Here is a 14,513-nt window from a genome sequence, read left to right on the forward strand (position 1 = left end):
AGCTACAGTGACAGATAAGAAGGAGAATTCTGACAATAAGACTCATCACACTGACAGCAAGTTTAACAATACAAAGCAGTTACACCCACCCAACTTTTTGTGCAAATGTATAGCTTTATTTCATATGTAATGAGAATTTCAAAATAAAAGAATGTTCATCATTTTGTATGAAAAGTTTGACAAAAGCCTGTCTGGATCTCACTGGACTTGTTACAACCAAACAAAGCAACAGAGGATAAAACAGCTGTGCTCAAGGCTGTTAAATAGTACAGTAGGTGTCACGCCTTTTATACAAAGAGATGGGCATTCCTTTATTTTGAAATGAATAGTCTTTAAGGGTCCCGCTTTACATCAGTTTATGTGTCTTGGCTGCTGCCACCTCTTATTCCTCTTTGGCAGAAACTGTTTCTTGCTGTTTCTTACACTCTGATGTAACTTGCACCAACTGAGCAGAAAGCAGGGAAAAGTCGACTCTGAAAAGGCAAGATGTGGTATTTAGAATGCCTTACAAGGCCAGGCCACATTCTTCAGATGTGCACACATATCTTAACTCTTGTTCACCCACGCCAGGGTGCTATTACTTTCATAAAGCCAAAAAGAAAAAAAAACAAAACATCAAGCTGGTGGAGAAACTACATGGTGGCTCGGTCTGCAATCATGGTCATGGCCAGATTCTTTTCAGGTCATCAATGGCTCTAATCATCAAGCTGCCTTCTTTTCCTTCTGCCCATTGGACGAAATTGATTGTGTTCGTAAGGCTTCCCCTTTATTCACAAAGGACGTATTGATAACAATACTTTACGGCTCAACGGCAAGCTATAGTTGCAGCCGTCTGTGGCCACTAACAAAGATGTAATCACTCAAAGCTTCCAGCTGCCAATTTGTGCTGGTTGTTGCTTCCTTGCAGAGAAGTTTGCCAGGAATTACTGTAACTATGCATCATTTCCAGTGCACTCTGTGCCACAGGCGTGAACGAATACAGTACAAATGCACAGCAAGCAGTGTGAAGAAGCACCGTAGTAATTCCCAACACTCTCAATCCATTCTGAATGATATTATTGGAAAATATTTACAGTTCACAAACATATTCCATGCTCCATTATGGTTAATGTAAATGTTTTTCTTGTTTGTATTAGGAGAATTAACCTTTGGAATCAAATACATCCTCAGTTTCCCAAAAGCATGACAGGCTTTGAGAGAATATTTGCATATTCTTCTGGTAGTTATTGTAAAACCTCCCTAGGAAAGTGAGTTTGTTATGTTAATAAACTAGCATGGCGGCGAGTAGAGCAGAGGAGGTGCGAAGGAGGGGCTCTCTCTCTCCTCAGCAGAAACAATGCACAGAGCAGCACTTCTTTTTAATCATCACTATCAAAGCAGACAAGCAGGCAGCAAAAGCGGAATTTTCCCGGCTCTGGGGCAGAACGAGGCAGTGTTTGAGGATCACACTCGCACTCCAGAAGATCGCCTATGGGGAGATAAGGTGATTATTCAGCCAGCCAATTAGGGGGCTGTTTGCATGTCTGCTCCTCTCTCCTGGTGTTTGGTACAGTACCACTGCTCACAGCTCCGCGTCCCTGAGAGACAGGAGTTAATAATGCACTGCACAGATGTTTATGAGTATTTACATTATACATGGACATCAGATTACACATGTTCAAGCATCTCTGACTGGCATGAGTAAAGCTAAACTTTGCCTGGAGAGAACTTTTCAGATTAAAAAATAAATAAATAATTATGTACACACTTGTCAAAGGTGCACTTTCTTTCATTTTAAATCTGCCATTTAAAATGTCTTAAATATTTCCTCTGACATTAATAACAGCCTTGTAACTGATTCCGGCATCCATCCTTTTTGGGTTTTTATTTCTTCAAGCAATAAGATGGGCAGCGTACTAATGCCAAGCACGTTCTCCCCCAGAAAACTGTTGCTTCTGACTGACTTTGGGAGCTCTTTCCTAATAATTTAGATATCACATTAGACAGTATTCTCCATTTCCCCCTGCTGAAGGACATTAATTCATCATGTAATCAGAGCTCTTATGTAAAAAAAAAAAATAGATAAAAAAAAATGAATGAATATATTTTGAAGGGAAGCATCCTTGTTTAGAAGCACAGTGGAGAGGAGAAAGGAGGAAGAAAAAGTGACAGTAAAGGGCCTTTCCCTTACTCCTCATCCACACACACACACACACACACACACATACATACATCATGTGCATCTTTTCTGTGCATGATCAAAGGCAGGTGTATTTTTTTTTAACTATGTAACTGTCTCAGTGCAGTGAAGAACCATCCCACACCCCTCCCTGACATGCCATATTGTTTTACAGCTTTGAATCACATTGGTTTCATCAAGACGTCTTTTTTTGACAATGATCAACTGAGAAAGACTCTTAAATGTCAAAGTAATAAGTCATCACATGCATTAACAATATACAGTATATTCCACATACAGCATAAATTGGTATTTGAAATTTAAGTGTCCAGATATGTGAAGTTGATACAGTATTTGTTAGGTTAATATCAAACTTAAACACATGCAATGACCTAAATACTAACTTGTGTGGGATGAATACTCCGGCAGTAATTCATGTGTTATTCTGTACTTAATTTGTAGTGATTTGCTCTCACTTTGACATTGATGTGTCCTAGAGGAAGAGTGGATGCTTCATTTGTGTGTATCTGTTGTCACTCATTTGGATCATTTTTTTGATCAGATTCATTATTTATGCAGTGAATTAGATAAATTAGACAGGCAGGCTGGATGGTTGAGCCATGGCTGAATCGCTTTTGTGTTTATGTTAATTTCAGGCAGCGTTCTCTTTGTCTGCCAGAGCTCTGCACTGTTGCTTTGCAGCGCTGCGAGGAGGAGATGAATGCTGATGGATGTGAGGATTTCAATGAGTATAAACCAGCTGAGCACTGCTAAACCAAGTCTGCACACCAAAAGCACCAGAGATAAAAAAAAAAAAAAAAACCCCTCTCTTGTGGTTCTTACGTCTTAGATCTTATAATCGAGTTTCCCACTGCTATTGCACCTTAACTTCCATCTTCCTCAGATACAAAATCAAGCTGGATTCAGATGAACGTCTGTACGGAGGTCATGGACGTCTGGACCACAACACAGAGTTCTTCAGTGAGGCCCAGCCCTTCAACGGTCGCCCCAACTCCATGCAGGTAAATATTCTCAACCTCGCACTTTTGACCCCGTCAAAGGTCACCTTCTGTTGAACATCACCGAGTCCTAAATATGAAGTATACGCCTATTATAATTCCAGGACCATTGTAGTCGAGTCCAATCTCTAGACCACTTTTGTAATAACCTACGGTGTATCAGTATCCCTCTCTGCATAGTAATTCTAACAAGGTTTTGAGGATGTTGCACATTCACATTGAAAAAGTGACAAAATTAAGTGTACTCAAAAATGTCAGTACGCATATTAAATGATTTTTGAGAGGGCTGTTGATGGGCACTATTGTCCCACAACGCAGTGCACGTATGTAATGGAGGAGCCGCTCAGAGCTGAAAAACATCAAAAGGAATTGTGGGCGGTGATGAGACAGCTCCAGAAATATCATCAGAAAATGAAAAATGAAGGATTAAAACTTTGGACAAATATTTTTCCTTCTCTTTGTTGTTTCCAAATTTATTTTGCCAGTAGCATCACAAAGTAACATGTTTAGCATAATATTTTTATTATAAAATGTTACTTTTATTACATCTGCCAACACAACTCTTCAGAATACCATCATGGTACAAACTTATTCTTATGTGGATTTAGGGCACAGATTTAGTATCATATAGCTTTTTCACTTTTGACTGGACAAACACAGGTATAACAACATTCATAATGGCTGCTTGTCATATAGGTGTGCTGGTGTCAGCGCTGCTGGTGTCCTTTTAGACCTTTCTCACAGCAGACTGAAAAGGTGTAACCAATAATGATGGCTTTGTTCCACTGAAATTTCCTGGCAAACCTCTCCAATGAGCAGCTGCATCCTGACACGGGCACAACAAAACACATAGCCATTATGAATGTTACGTAACAAATTGAAGTGTCTGCTACATGCTACTTGCTAAATCACTGGCATGGCTTACTGGCACACCTTTGGCTCATTATATGTCTATGTGTGTAACTGGAGGATTAAAAAGTACATCCACTATAGTCAAATCATCCAGAACATCTTCTCTGAGGACTCTCAATGTAAACATGACGACACTTGAAAAGGTTTCTTTCTTGTTAATGAGAGTACAGTGGGAAAAAATGGCCGTGATAACAACCTTAATTAGTTTAGAGTCTGCCGCTGACCTTACCTCACATCCTGATGTACTACACCGACCGTTCATGTGAGTAATTGTATCTTGCGGACGCTTAGTGTTAATTTCTTAGGGTGCATACGAACAATGCTCAGAGGAAATAATATGCATGGTAGCCATGATGAGTTTATCACAGGGAAAAACAAATATATCAGCGACTTAAATGGAACAGTGCCGTCCTTGATTTTAGTTAGTTACGTGAGTGTTTTTAACCCTATGTCCACTATGAGAGGTTTATTCTCATGCATTTTGTGGCTCAGGCGTCGGCAACTGTTGGATGTTGACTAGAATTTGAAAACATGAAAACATATGGATAAAGTTCACATTCAAACTGTGCGTGCGTTAATCAGGTGGATATTGAAGGTAGTTTACTAAAGTTCTTTATGTGGAAACAGAGGTGGACACACAACCTGCTCAGCTGCCAGTGTACTAACGTTTTGTCCTTTTTATGTTCCATGTTTGGTTGCACAAATCAGTTTAATTAGCTTGAAATGGAGTTTGTAGTGAGAGGATCTTTTAGAGCTGTTCTAATGAGGTTTATGTGTGTTGTTATGAAAGAGTGCTGCCTGTTCTGGCAAAAAGCCACCATCTCCCTGGTCTGGGCCTCTCCGCTTAACCGTTGCTCTATAATTTAGTATCTTCTTCATTAATATCATTAGCTTTTAATGCAAAATCCTGAAAATGATCAAATATGGCTGCCTTCAAAAGAAGTTAGATTTGCCTGTCAGGGTATGGTATCCATTGTGGATTTCCCACCCCCATAACATTAGGCTTGTTTGTGAATATCGTATTTGGTGTCTTTGCATTTTACTCTGCTCGTTCTTGTAGTTATCCAGGAATCATTGAGCGTCATGTGAATCTGATTTCAGATTCTCCACCAAACAATGTGCATTATTCATGGTGTTAGAACTTACCTTTTCATGTGCATGGCTCTTAAGCTCACACGGCGTCATGGAGAGGAGAAAAATATCTGGGAGAATGAACCACTGGGCTTCCATCGTGGAGACTGCTAAAGGCTAATAGCATGAAATAGGTCGGTCCTTGAAATACAGAAAGAAACACTGATATGCATTTTAAGCAGAGTGCTTGAGGATCTCCCACGTTTGCCTCCTTTTTCTCCTGCTGTAATTTTTTTCTTGATTAAAATGCTGAAAGGCAATAAGATGTTTATGAATAAGGTCAGGGATGAATTAGTGAGGATCAGCACAGATACCCAAACACTCCAACTGTAACTTGGCTGATTGCATGTGTTAGATCTTATGTTAATGAATCCAATTAATGTGCGAGGACAGTGATGTCTGTGAAGTGGTCTGCACAGTCATCACGTCCTTCTGTGGTTTTTCAGTTTGTTTAGTAAAATAGTAAACATCTCGAAGCAGTACACTTATGCTGTTTTGGTTAGTACCAGAGTTGATGTAGCACCCGGTGAGATGTTTGTTTATCTGATGTTTGTTTAATCACCTCAGATCAATACTGAAAGTGTTTCAGTTAATGGATAGGGGATATTACTCTATATTAAGAGTTGGACAGAGCACTTTATGCATCAAAAATGTGTTTGGCATAACTGACACTGCTTTTAAGATCATCAATTCAGCATTATTTAAGATTCTGTCGACCCTTGTTAAAAAGCCTCTTCCTCTTTCATGCACACTGTGATCCTCCATCGTATTAGCTTAGGTTTCATCAGGTAAGGACTCAAATTCCACATTCTCTTAAATCTTTTCTACCTCTTATTAATTCACACACCACTGCTTCACCCACGTCCCTCTTGGCCAAAATGTGAAATTTAGTTAACAAGTCATCTGCTAATGTTGGCACCATCATGGATTAATGGGGAATGAAAGGAAGTGAGAGGAATGGAACCGACAGGGAGGGAGGGAGGAGGCAGGGTGGGGACCCTTCTGCACATACTGTATCTCCTTTAGGCCCTCTCATAGAGATTGCACAGTGAGATTGTAGTCTTGCATAAAGATGCTTTTTCTCCTCCTCCTCTTCACACCTACCTGGTTATGACAAGACTAATCAGACAAGAGCCTCTGTGGAGGCTGCAAAAGGTGCCCACACCATCCATGTTTAATTTAAAAACTGTTGCTTTCAAATTCTGCAGAAACTTCTTCTCTCCTGTCTTTTTAATGGGTCCATCAGTTCTCCAGCTTCCTCATTACGGAACGATAATAAACTCTCATATCCTCCAAGAATGCATCACTCCTCAGACGGAGAATACACATAATTGGATGAAACCAGCAGAGTCGAGATAATCGCGGTGGCACGGTACACTGAGGTGAACTCCATATCACCGAAACACCCTGTGTTTACAATTCTGGTGCTGGACTGTTGTCTTTTGACGTCTCTTTAGTTCTTTCAGTCATGTCAGTATTATTAAAAACTGATGAAAAGAAAAATGCGCCCACCTCCTCAAAACAAATATAGAAAGAAAAAATGAGAACACAGAAAGAAGTTACACATCACACGGATAGTAAACAGGCATTCTCATTCATAACATTTGTTTTTCGTGTCTCACTATGGGAATGCCTCCTGACCTCATGAGAAGCTCCAATAACATTACGCCAGCCCTAATTGGCTGGCACCAGTGACGCCTATGTCAGAAGGGGATGGGCTCCTCCTCCTATATATTATGCTGACATATCGTCAGTTGTCATTCAGAAACAACTGAAGCGACAAGCTGTCAACACCTCTATACTAATGGGGAATATAGCAACATTTCCCTCCATAAGCCTCATTTATGCTCTCTTTATGTACGAAAATAGATACATCCATTTCATTTGAACATGCACAATTATGGACAAAATGAACCCAGAACGGACAGAGCCTAATGTTGAGCATAAATGAGGCTATATTCTCATGTAGTAGCTGCACAAGCTGTTTAGCGAATTTCACACGTCTGCTCGTGTCTATAGCTCACTAGCTAACCATAGCTATGGCTTACAACATCAGTCAAAACAAGAAAAGTACAAAGCTTTGTCCCTGTGATGAAAAATATCTGGTTGGGACAGTGTGTGGCATGTCTGGGCGTACCCCATGCTCATGCTGCCTTAACCTCTGATGAATGTATCCTCTGCGTTCCTTTCCCACATAAGCGGCTTTACCACTGGCTAGCCCGCAAGGCTAGCCTGTTGTGGAAAGACTGACTGCTGAGTGGACCCACTTAAGTGGACATGTGTGATCCCTAACCCCTGAAAAGTTGGTCATTACACCCTGATCGAGCAGAGCAAAGGCAAGCGGCAAAGATTAAGCCAACACAAAAACTTCAGTTCCTTGTATGGCCACATGAGGCTGGCTCCAAAGGCAAGTCAATCCCCATAGACTTTCATGTTAAAATGTTTACAGCCTGGACTCTATAGCTAATTTCCTCCTTCATGACAGCTTTATGGGGGTGAATTTTTATATGAGTCACTTGTTTTATTAGGACTTAAAATTCTGCACAGTTGAGGGCGTGGCCACTTTGAATGACAGGTGGCTGAGTGTATGCTTGCCACAAACCGACATGCACCAAAGCCTTGGCTCCACACACGCCCCACCTCTTTGCCCATTTTTGAATTAGCCTGGAGTTAGGCAGAGTGGACGGAGTCAGCCCCTGTCAAGATAGTGACAGCGGAGCTCTGAGCTTCACAACCGCTCTTCAGAAACCTATAGGTGATGTCACAGAGGCTATGTCCATCTTCATGTACAATGAGCAAAAGCACACCCCCAAGTCCTGGCCACCATTTTCCCGTTGCAAGAGAGAGATGAGGGATGCAATGGATTCGCTGCTGCTCATGCCATCCTGGAGGGGAACGTGGAAGTTGATGAGACAGAGTTGGCCATCTCGGAGCTCCTGTTGACTGATCATGAAGAGGAGGAGGGATCCATTTGTCTTGCTAGCATAGCTAGCAAAGTCCCCGGTGTGAAGGGCGGGTAGCCAACCTTTCTCTGGATCTTGACATGCAGGACATGTGCAAGTGCTAAGCTACCAGGCTCAGCATCCTATTGTCCACCATCCAAGTGGAGGTTGCTTGGTTTGATGGAAAGAAATTGACAAAAGGGACAGGGAACCAAGTGTTAACCATTTTTCCAGAGCTACTCAATGAGATAGTGGGAACTTGGAAGGATATACCATACATCAAGAAATCCCTGTTGGACTGTGAGGGGATGGAGTCCCAATGCGCCTGCTAGATGCTTCCCATAGACCTGCTGGTGGTGACCCACCTTCAACCAAAGACCTCCTTGTCTTCCACAGCTCCGTCTCTCACCTCCATGACAGACTGCTTGTAGAAGTGATTGTGAAGAAGAAGAAACAGCTGGACTGATGGCCTTTGTTCTGGGGGAGAGCAAGCCTAGTCTGCCCCCTTCATGGGCCGCAATGTCCCCGCCAAGCTCCATTCCAGAACAAGTTTGACGGGAGATGTTTCACACAGAGTGCAGAACCTTCGGTTGGAGTTCATGTTCTTTTGCCCACCAAAGAGAAACAAAGAAAATATTTTCAGTGTTGTCACAAGCACTTTTCTCTTTTCATTTTGTAATAAATATCTCCCAACATGCACATCCAGGCAGACTATCATGGGCACTGTCAAGTGTTTTAAGAAAAAAAACAAACAAACATATAAATCATGTCTGCCATAACTTCATGCCAATCATAACAACAGAGATGCTCCAGGTACTTGCCATGTGCTGGTGACAAAGAACATGGACAGTGTGTGCTGCACACCCCAGCCACAAGAGTGTGCCAACACACCAGCTTTGATGGAGTGGCCGGTCAGCCCTCCGTCTCTACACAGGGAAAGCTGGGGAGAGCGATAGAGCTACAGGCTTCACTTCAAGATCACTTCACAACATTTAAAAGAAGTAATCTATTCCCATGCTCAGGACAGGTCTGCCAATATTCTCCAGGAGAAAATTTCCACCATGAGAAAGAAAAGAGCTATAAGAGTTGCCCTTCTGGGGAAAGCCACAGCTGTTTCTACTTGAGGTATTTCCTAGACCCAAAAAAGGGGGTCAGGGGGATGAGAACCATTCTGGATCTCCGTGCCCTAAACAGTCATCTAAGGAAATACAAATTCAGGATACTGACACTTTTCTCTGCTGCAGTTCATGCATGCGGGCAACTAGTTTACATCAATCGACCTGAGGGACGCTTATTTCCATATACCCGTAACTGGAAATATTTGACATTCACTTTCCAGTGGATAGACTATGAGTGTGTGGTTCTGCCATTTGGTCTGAGCCCAATTGTGTTAGTAAGTAGCCACATTCAAGGAGGGGGCATTCGAGTTGCCTTGTACATTGACACCTGGCTAGTGGCAGCCCCCACGCATCAGTAGGGGGTTTGTTACATGGATGCTCTCGTGCAACATCTACTGAATCTGGGTTTTCAGATAAATGTGAAAAGACCATGATGGTGCCGGCTCACTCTGGCCCCTCTCCAAGCCAAGGCATTTTTATCCCCAGAAAGAGTGGAGACTATCCAGACAAGTCTAGCACTCTTTCGCAGGGGACAATATGGTTACTTTCAAACAATGCCAGAGGCTGCTGAGCCTGATGGCCTCCTCTGTAGTGGCCATACCACTTTGGCGCCTGTACTGTATATGAGAGGCATCCAGTGGTGGGTAGCCTCCATTCCCCTTGGCTGAGGGATCATCATGTTTTAGTGAGGACAGACAATTCCACCATCATGGCTTAGGCAAAGGGGCTCAGTTCCCCCTGCTTACACACATTGGCACACAGACAGATAGTTTGGAGCACCATGCACCTGCAGAGCGGCTCATGTGCTGGGCATTTGGATTTATTCATTTTTCATTAGGGTTTGGTCAGACAGCCATGGACGTCTATGCAACAGTGGAGAATGCTCAGTCTTCTTCTCTCTACATGATCAGGGAGCCCCACTGAGGGTGGATGCACTGGCAGATGACCCTCTTTTATACTTCTCCCCCAGTAGCACTTACTCCTCCAACTCTGATCCTGGTAGCCCCGCGTTGGCCAGGTAAGCACTGGCCGGCAGAGATTTTTCAACTTCAGTCTATCGTGCCGTGTTCATTGCCACTACACTGGGACCTGCTGTCTCGGACACGGCCCGGCACGGTTCATTCCTCTTCCGTGTCCTGTGGCAGTGATTCTTTCATTTCTACAGTATTAAGAAGGGTAAAGCTTTCTCAACATTCAAGGTGTATCTGGCAGCTATTTCAGCCTGCCATATTGGTTTTCACAGAAAGATTGTGGGTCAACACCCTTTAGTGTGTTGATTCATGAAGGGTGAACGCTGTAAATTGCCTACATCAAGGCCACTGGCTCCATCGCGGGATCTTCCCTCTGTAATAAATGCTCTCTCCTGTTCCCCTTTTGAACCCTTGAAACAGGTGGAGTTGAAGATTTTGTTCTTGTAGACAGTCTTATTGCTTACTTTAGTCTCGGCGCACAGGTGAGATCCATGCACTTTTCATGCATTAGGCATGTATACAGTTTTCCCCTGGGATTACTAATGTCAGTATGCAGCCTAACCCAGCCTTTACCTTGAAGGTTACAGGCTTGTGCTCCCCTATAAGACTGTCTGTTTTTTATTCCCCTCCTCCCTCCTCTGAGGAGCTCTGGAGTCTGCATCCAGTTCACGCACTGCAAATTTATTTGGACAAGGACCCAGGGTTTTAGACAGGGTAACCAGTTATGTGTCTTGGGCAAAACCATACTTGGGAAAACCTGTATCCAAGCAGCGTCTTTCCCACTGAATAGTATATGTAATACTAGGGGTCCTCAGCCTCCCACTGCCTCCCACTGACCTACGTGCACATTCCACCAAGGGTCTGGTGACCTCGTGGGCTTTCTTTAAGGGAGTTTCTATGCAAGAGGCTGCATGCTAGGCCTTACCCCACACCTTTGCTTGACTCTATTGGTTGACATCACAGCACCAACTTTGACACATTCGATCTTCGAGACATATATAGACATATTTGGCAACAATCAGTATCTTTCCCATAGCGAAACATTAAACTGTGCTATGAAAGAGAATGTAAGTTTGTGGATATAACTCTGGTTCTCTGATTAGCGTGACTGTCTCACCAGACCACCTTCCTTCCTTGCAGTAAAGGTTAGATGGTTTTGAATATCACCTGACCTTATATCAGCCTAATATATAAGAGGAGGGTCTCACCCCCTCCTGACATAGGTGTCACTAGTACCAGCCAGGTAGGGCTGGCGTAATGTTATTTGAGCTTCTGATGAGGTCACACTGGAGGCGTTCCCATAGTTCATAGACACTCGTTCATGCTAATCAAAGAACCACGGTTATATCCATAACCTTAAGTTCCCCTGTATGCAGAGTATACAGTGTACTTAAGGAGTAGTTGCTATCATGCATTTCAGTTTCAGTTTCAAAAATAATATTAAACTTGAAAGAAAAGTATTTGACTTATAAGATTAAACTTTTGCATTACAATTTATGCTGTATCTGCTAAAACTATCTCTGTGTTTTTGAAAATATTTAGATTTCCCAGTAAAAAATGGTACCAATTTCTAATAAGTTAACCTTTAAAAGGGTTGATGAGTTGTAACGAATGGCTTCATTATGGATTGATAAAACATCAGCAAAATATTATAAGCCACTAATAAGCACAACGTCTGGGTTGCCAGGTTGTGAATAAAAAATCCCTTTTGCTGTTGTATCTCATTTCTCCTCATTAACAAAGGTTAATAGGACTAACTTTTTAATAAATCATCAACTCTGCAGTTACAAATGTTAATAGAGTCACCGATGAAGGTTCACAAGTTTCTCACTTTCTAATAGGCCAACAAGCCTGTGTTTGTTAATGTTAAGAAGTCCTTAAATTTATTTTAGTCTTCTGGCTCTGCTCACTCTCCCTGGTCCAACAGTTTGGTCTGATGAATTAAAGAACTAAAAACACAAAGCAAGAGTGTCATGCTGGAGTGGTATAGACACCAGCAACAACCTGGCAATCCAAAAGATGTCCATATTAATTAAAAATAACTAATTAAATTTATTAACAATAATAAAACCATTAGTTAGACATGCTTAATAAAAAGTGCCTTATTAGATAGTTGTACAGAGTAAATAGCAAATTAAATATAATAAATTTTACATGTTCTGGCCCTCTTAAAATATTGGTTGCTGTTAAGGAAGTAGTAAGACTTAAAATAACACAACCTGCATTTATTCTTTCTAATAAAGAGCATCCATGTCAGTGACTAGTCGTAATTACTGGGATAGTTTTCACCGTGTGTGTGTGTGTGTGTGTGTGTGTGTGTGTGTGTGTGTGTGTGTGTGTGTGTGTGTGTGTGTGTGTCATCATGGCAAAATGTGGTCCTGGAGACACCAACTGTAGTGAGAACTACCTCAGTGGCAGTTTTGAGTGTTTTGGAAGGTGTTCATGTCTGTGGACAGATTTTGTCACTACGATAGCATCGAAGCCGTTGAAGATACAGTGAGAAAACTTTACAGGTGTGTAGTTGAGATCAAAATGAAGGCTGAATTAGATGATGGGTGTAGTCTGACCCATGAGTACTGAGTGCTGAGTACTCATGTAATAATATAGTAATGAAGATTGACTACTAATGGGTCAGAACGTTATCACGTTGGTGGTTGTGATCCCATCATAAGATGGTCTAGTTAGAATTTTAATATCAATAATGGGTTTTTGAAGTGTATTTAAGTGTTTGATTTAACAGGTTTATGATAGTGCCAGTATTGTTTTTGTTAGTGATAACAAAAGAATCAGCACTTGGTCTCATTTCATTTTACCCTTGGTAATTTGAAGAGAATGAATGTTTGAACAGCTTGCCATAATGCTGAATAAAAGAGATGAAAAATGCACTCTTCTCTTTATGCAAATAAAAAAATGTTGCAGCTAAGCCTTCATCTGAGTGAACTGACAGCTTGATACTCAGCAGGGCATTTCATGAGAATTTCTCTCATCAAGAACTAGGACTACTGTTATTGAACCATTCCAATTTATTCATTTAGCAAGACAAAAACTTAAATAGTTGGGGACTAAAATTCCCTAAGTGAGAAAACGTATTTTAGGTGAACCTCCTCTGGTATTTGTCACATTTACAGTTTTGTTTGAGTGTTATAATGTCAGACATAACGCTAAGAAACGCTGATGAATAATTAGCTGCTTCAAAACCTTTTGATAAACTTTGCATGCATCAAAGGGGATGTCTCCTTTGACAGTTTCACAAAAAGAAATTAAGCTGAAGTGAGGAAGAAAAAGAAAGTGAGAGAAATGTAGCAGACTCGTGGCAAATGATCAAAAGACGTACATTTCCATCAGAAAGATCTAAGGCCTGATTCTGAAGTGTGAACTAACAGAGTAAAACTGTGACAGGACATACAGGACCTGCTTCACACTTTATACACACACACACACACACACACACACACTGACACATATACGGTACCATGAAATCCTCATACAGTACATATACTGTATGAAACATACGTATACTGAACTCAGGTAAGAACTGGCGTTAATTTGAATCTGTGAGTATAGACTGTATGTGAGGCAGATCACATCATCCTAACATCACTTAAAGTTCCCCTTTTTAAATTGTTTGTAGTGTAAATCTTCCTGTAACCTGAAATGCCGTTGCTCAGAAAAGTTGTGATCGAATTTGAACAAAGTTTTTCCATTTTACAGAAGTTTCTTGGAAGTTTTTATTTCTTCTTCAGCAACATAAGTCACGTAAGCTCTGTGATTAAGCTGATCATAGGTGAATTCGGTGCTTAAAGGAAATTTACAACCTTGGTTGTTGTAATTTTGGTAATTATTCCTAGCAATGATGATAAGATAATGATTTGCTGCTTGATTTTGCTGCAACGATGTTGTTGAGTAAATGTTTATCTAACCACAGGAGGGCAACAACAAAAATAAGGCCCAGGTTGTAAACAGAAACATATATTATCCTTTAATTGCGTACTGTCTCAGTTAACCATCCAAGTCAGGTTTGTGTTGCTACCCAGTCAGATCCGTGGTCTTTGCCAACCTGCATGTACAGAGGTACTTACATGGAGCTGATCCTTGTTAAGTGAGTAATGGAGAGAAACAGAGACATGTCTGGAGAGTTAATGTGCACAGATAGTCAGGCAGTCCTCTCGCCAGCAGCTGGGGTCAGGAGACAGAAACCGAGTGGATGATATATTCCTGTGAAAGCACCTCATGAATCCTTTATCACTGTGTTTGAACATTGA

General features: G+C 41.5%; 1 protein-coding gene across 1 annotated transcript in view; it reads left to right on the forward strand.

Annotated features, from left to right (window-relative positions):
• The window catches only part of gbe1 (1,4-alpha-glucan branching enzyme 1), a 90,176-nt gene that overhangs the window by 69,045 nt on the left and 6,618 nt on the right, over positions 1-14,513 (forward strand). The window contains exon 15 of the mRNA XM_022748900.1: positions 3,063-3,180. Coding sequence (XP_022604621.1) covers positions 3,063-3,180 — 118 coding nt within the window. The remainder of the gene's footprint in view (positions 1-3,062; positions 3,181-14,513) is intronic.

Source organism: Seriola dumerili, unplaced genomic scaffold, assembly GCF_002260705.1.
Source record: "Seriola dumerili isolate Sdu_G_001 unplaced genomic scaffold, Sdu_1.0 BDQW01000134.1, whole genome shotgun sequence".
NCBI lineage: Eukaryota > Metazoa > Chordata > Actinopteri > Carangiformes > Carangidae > Seriola > Seriola dumerili.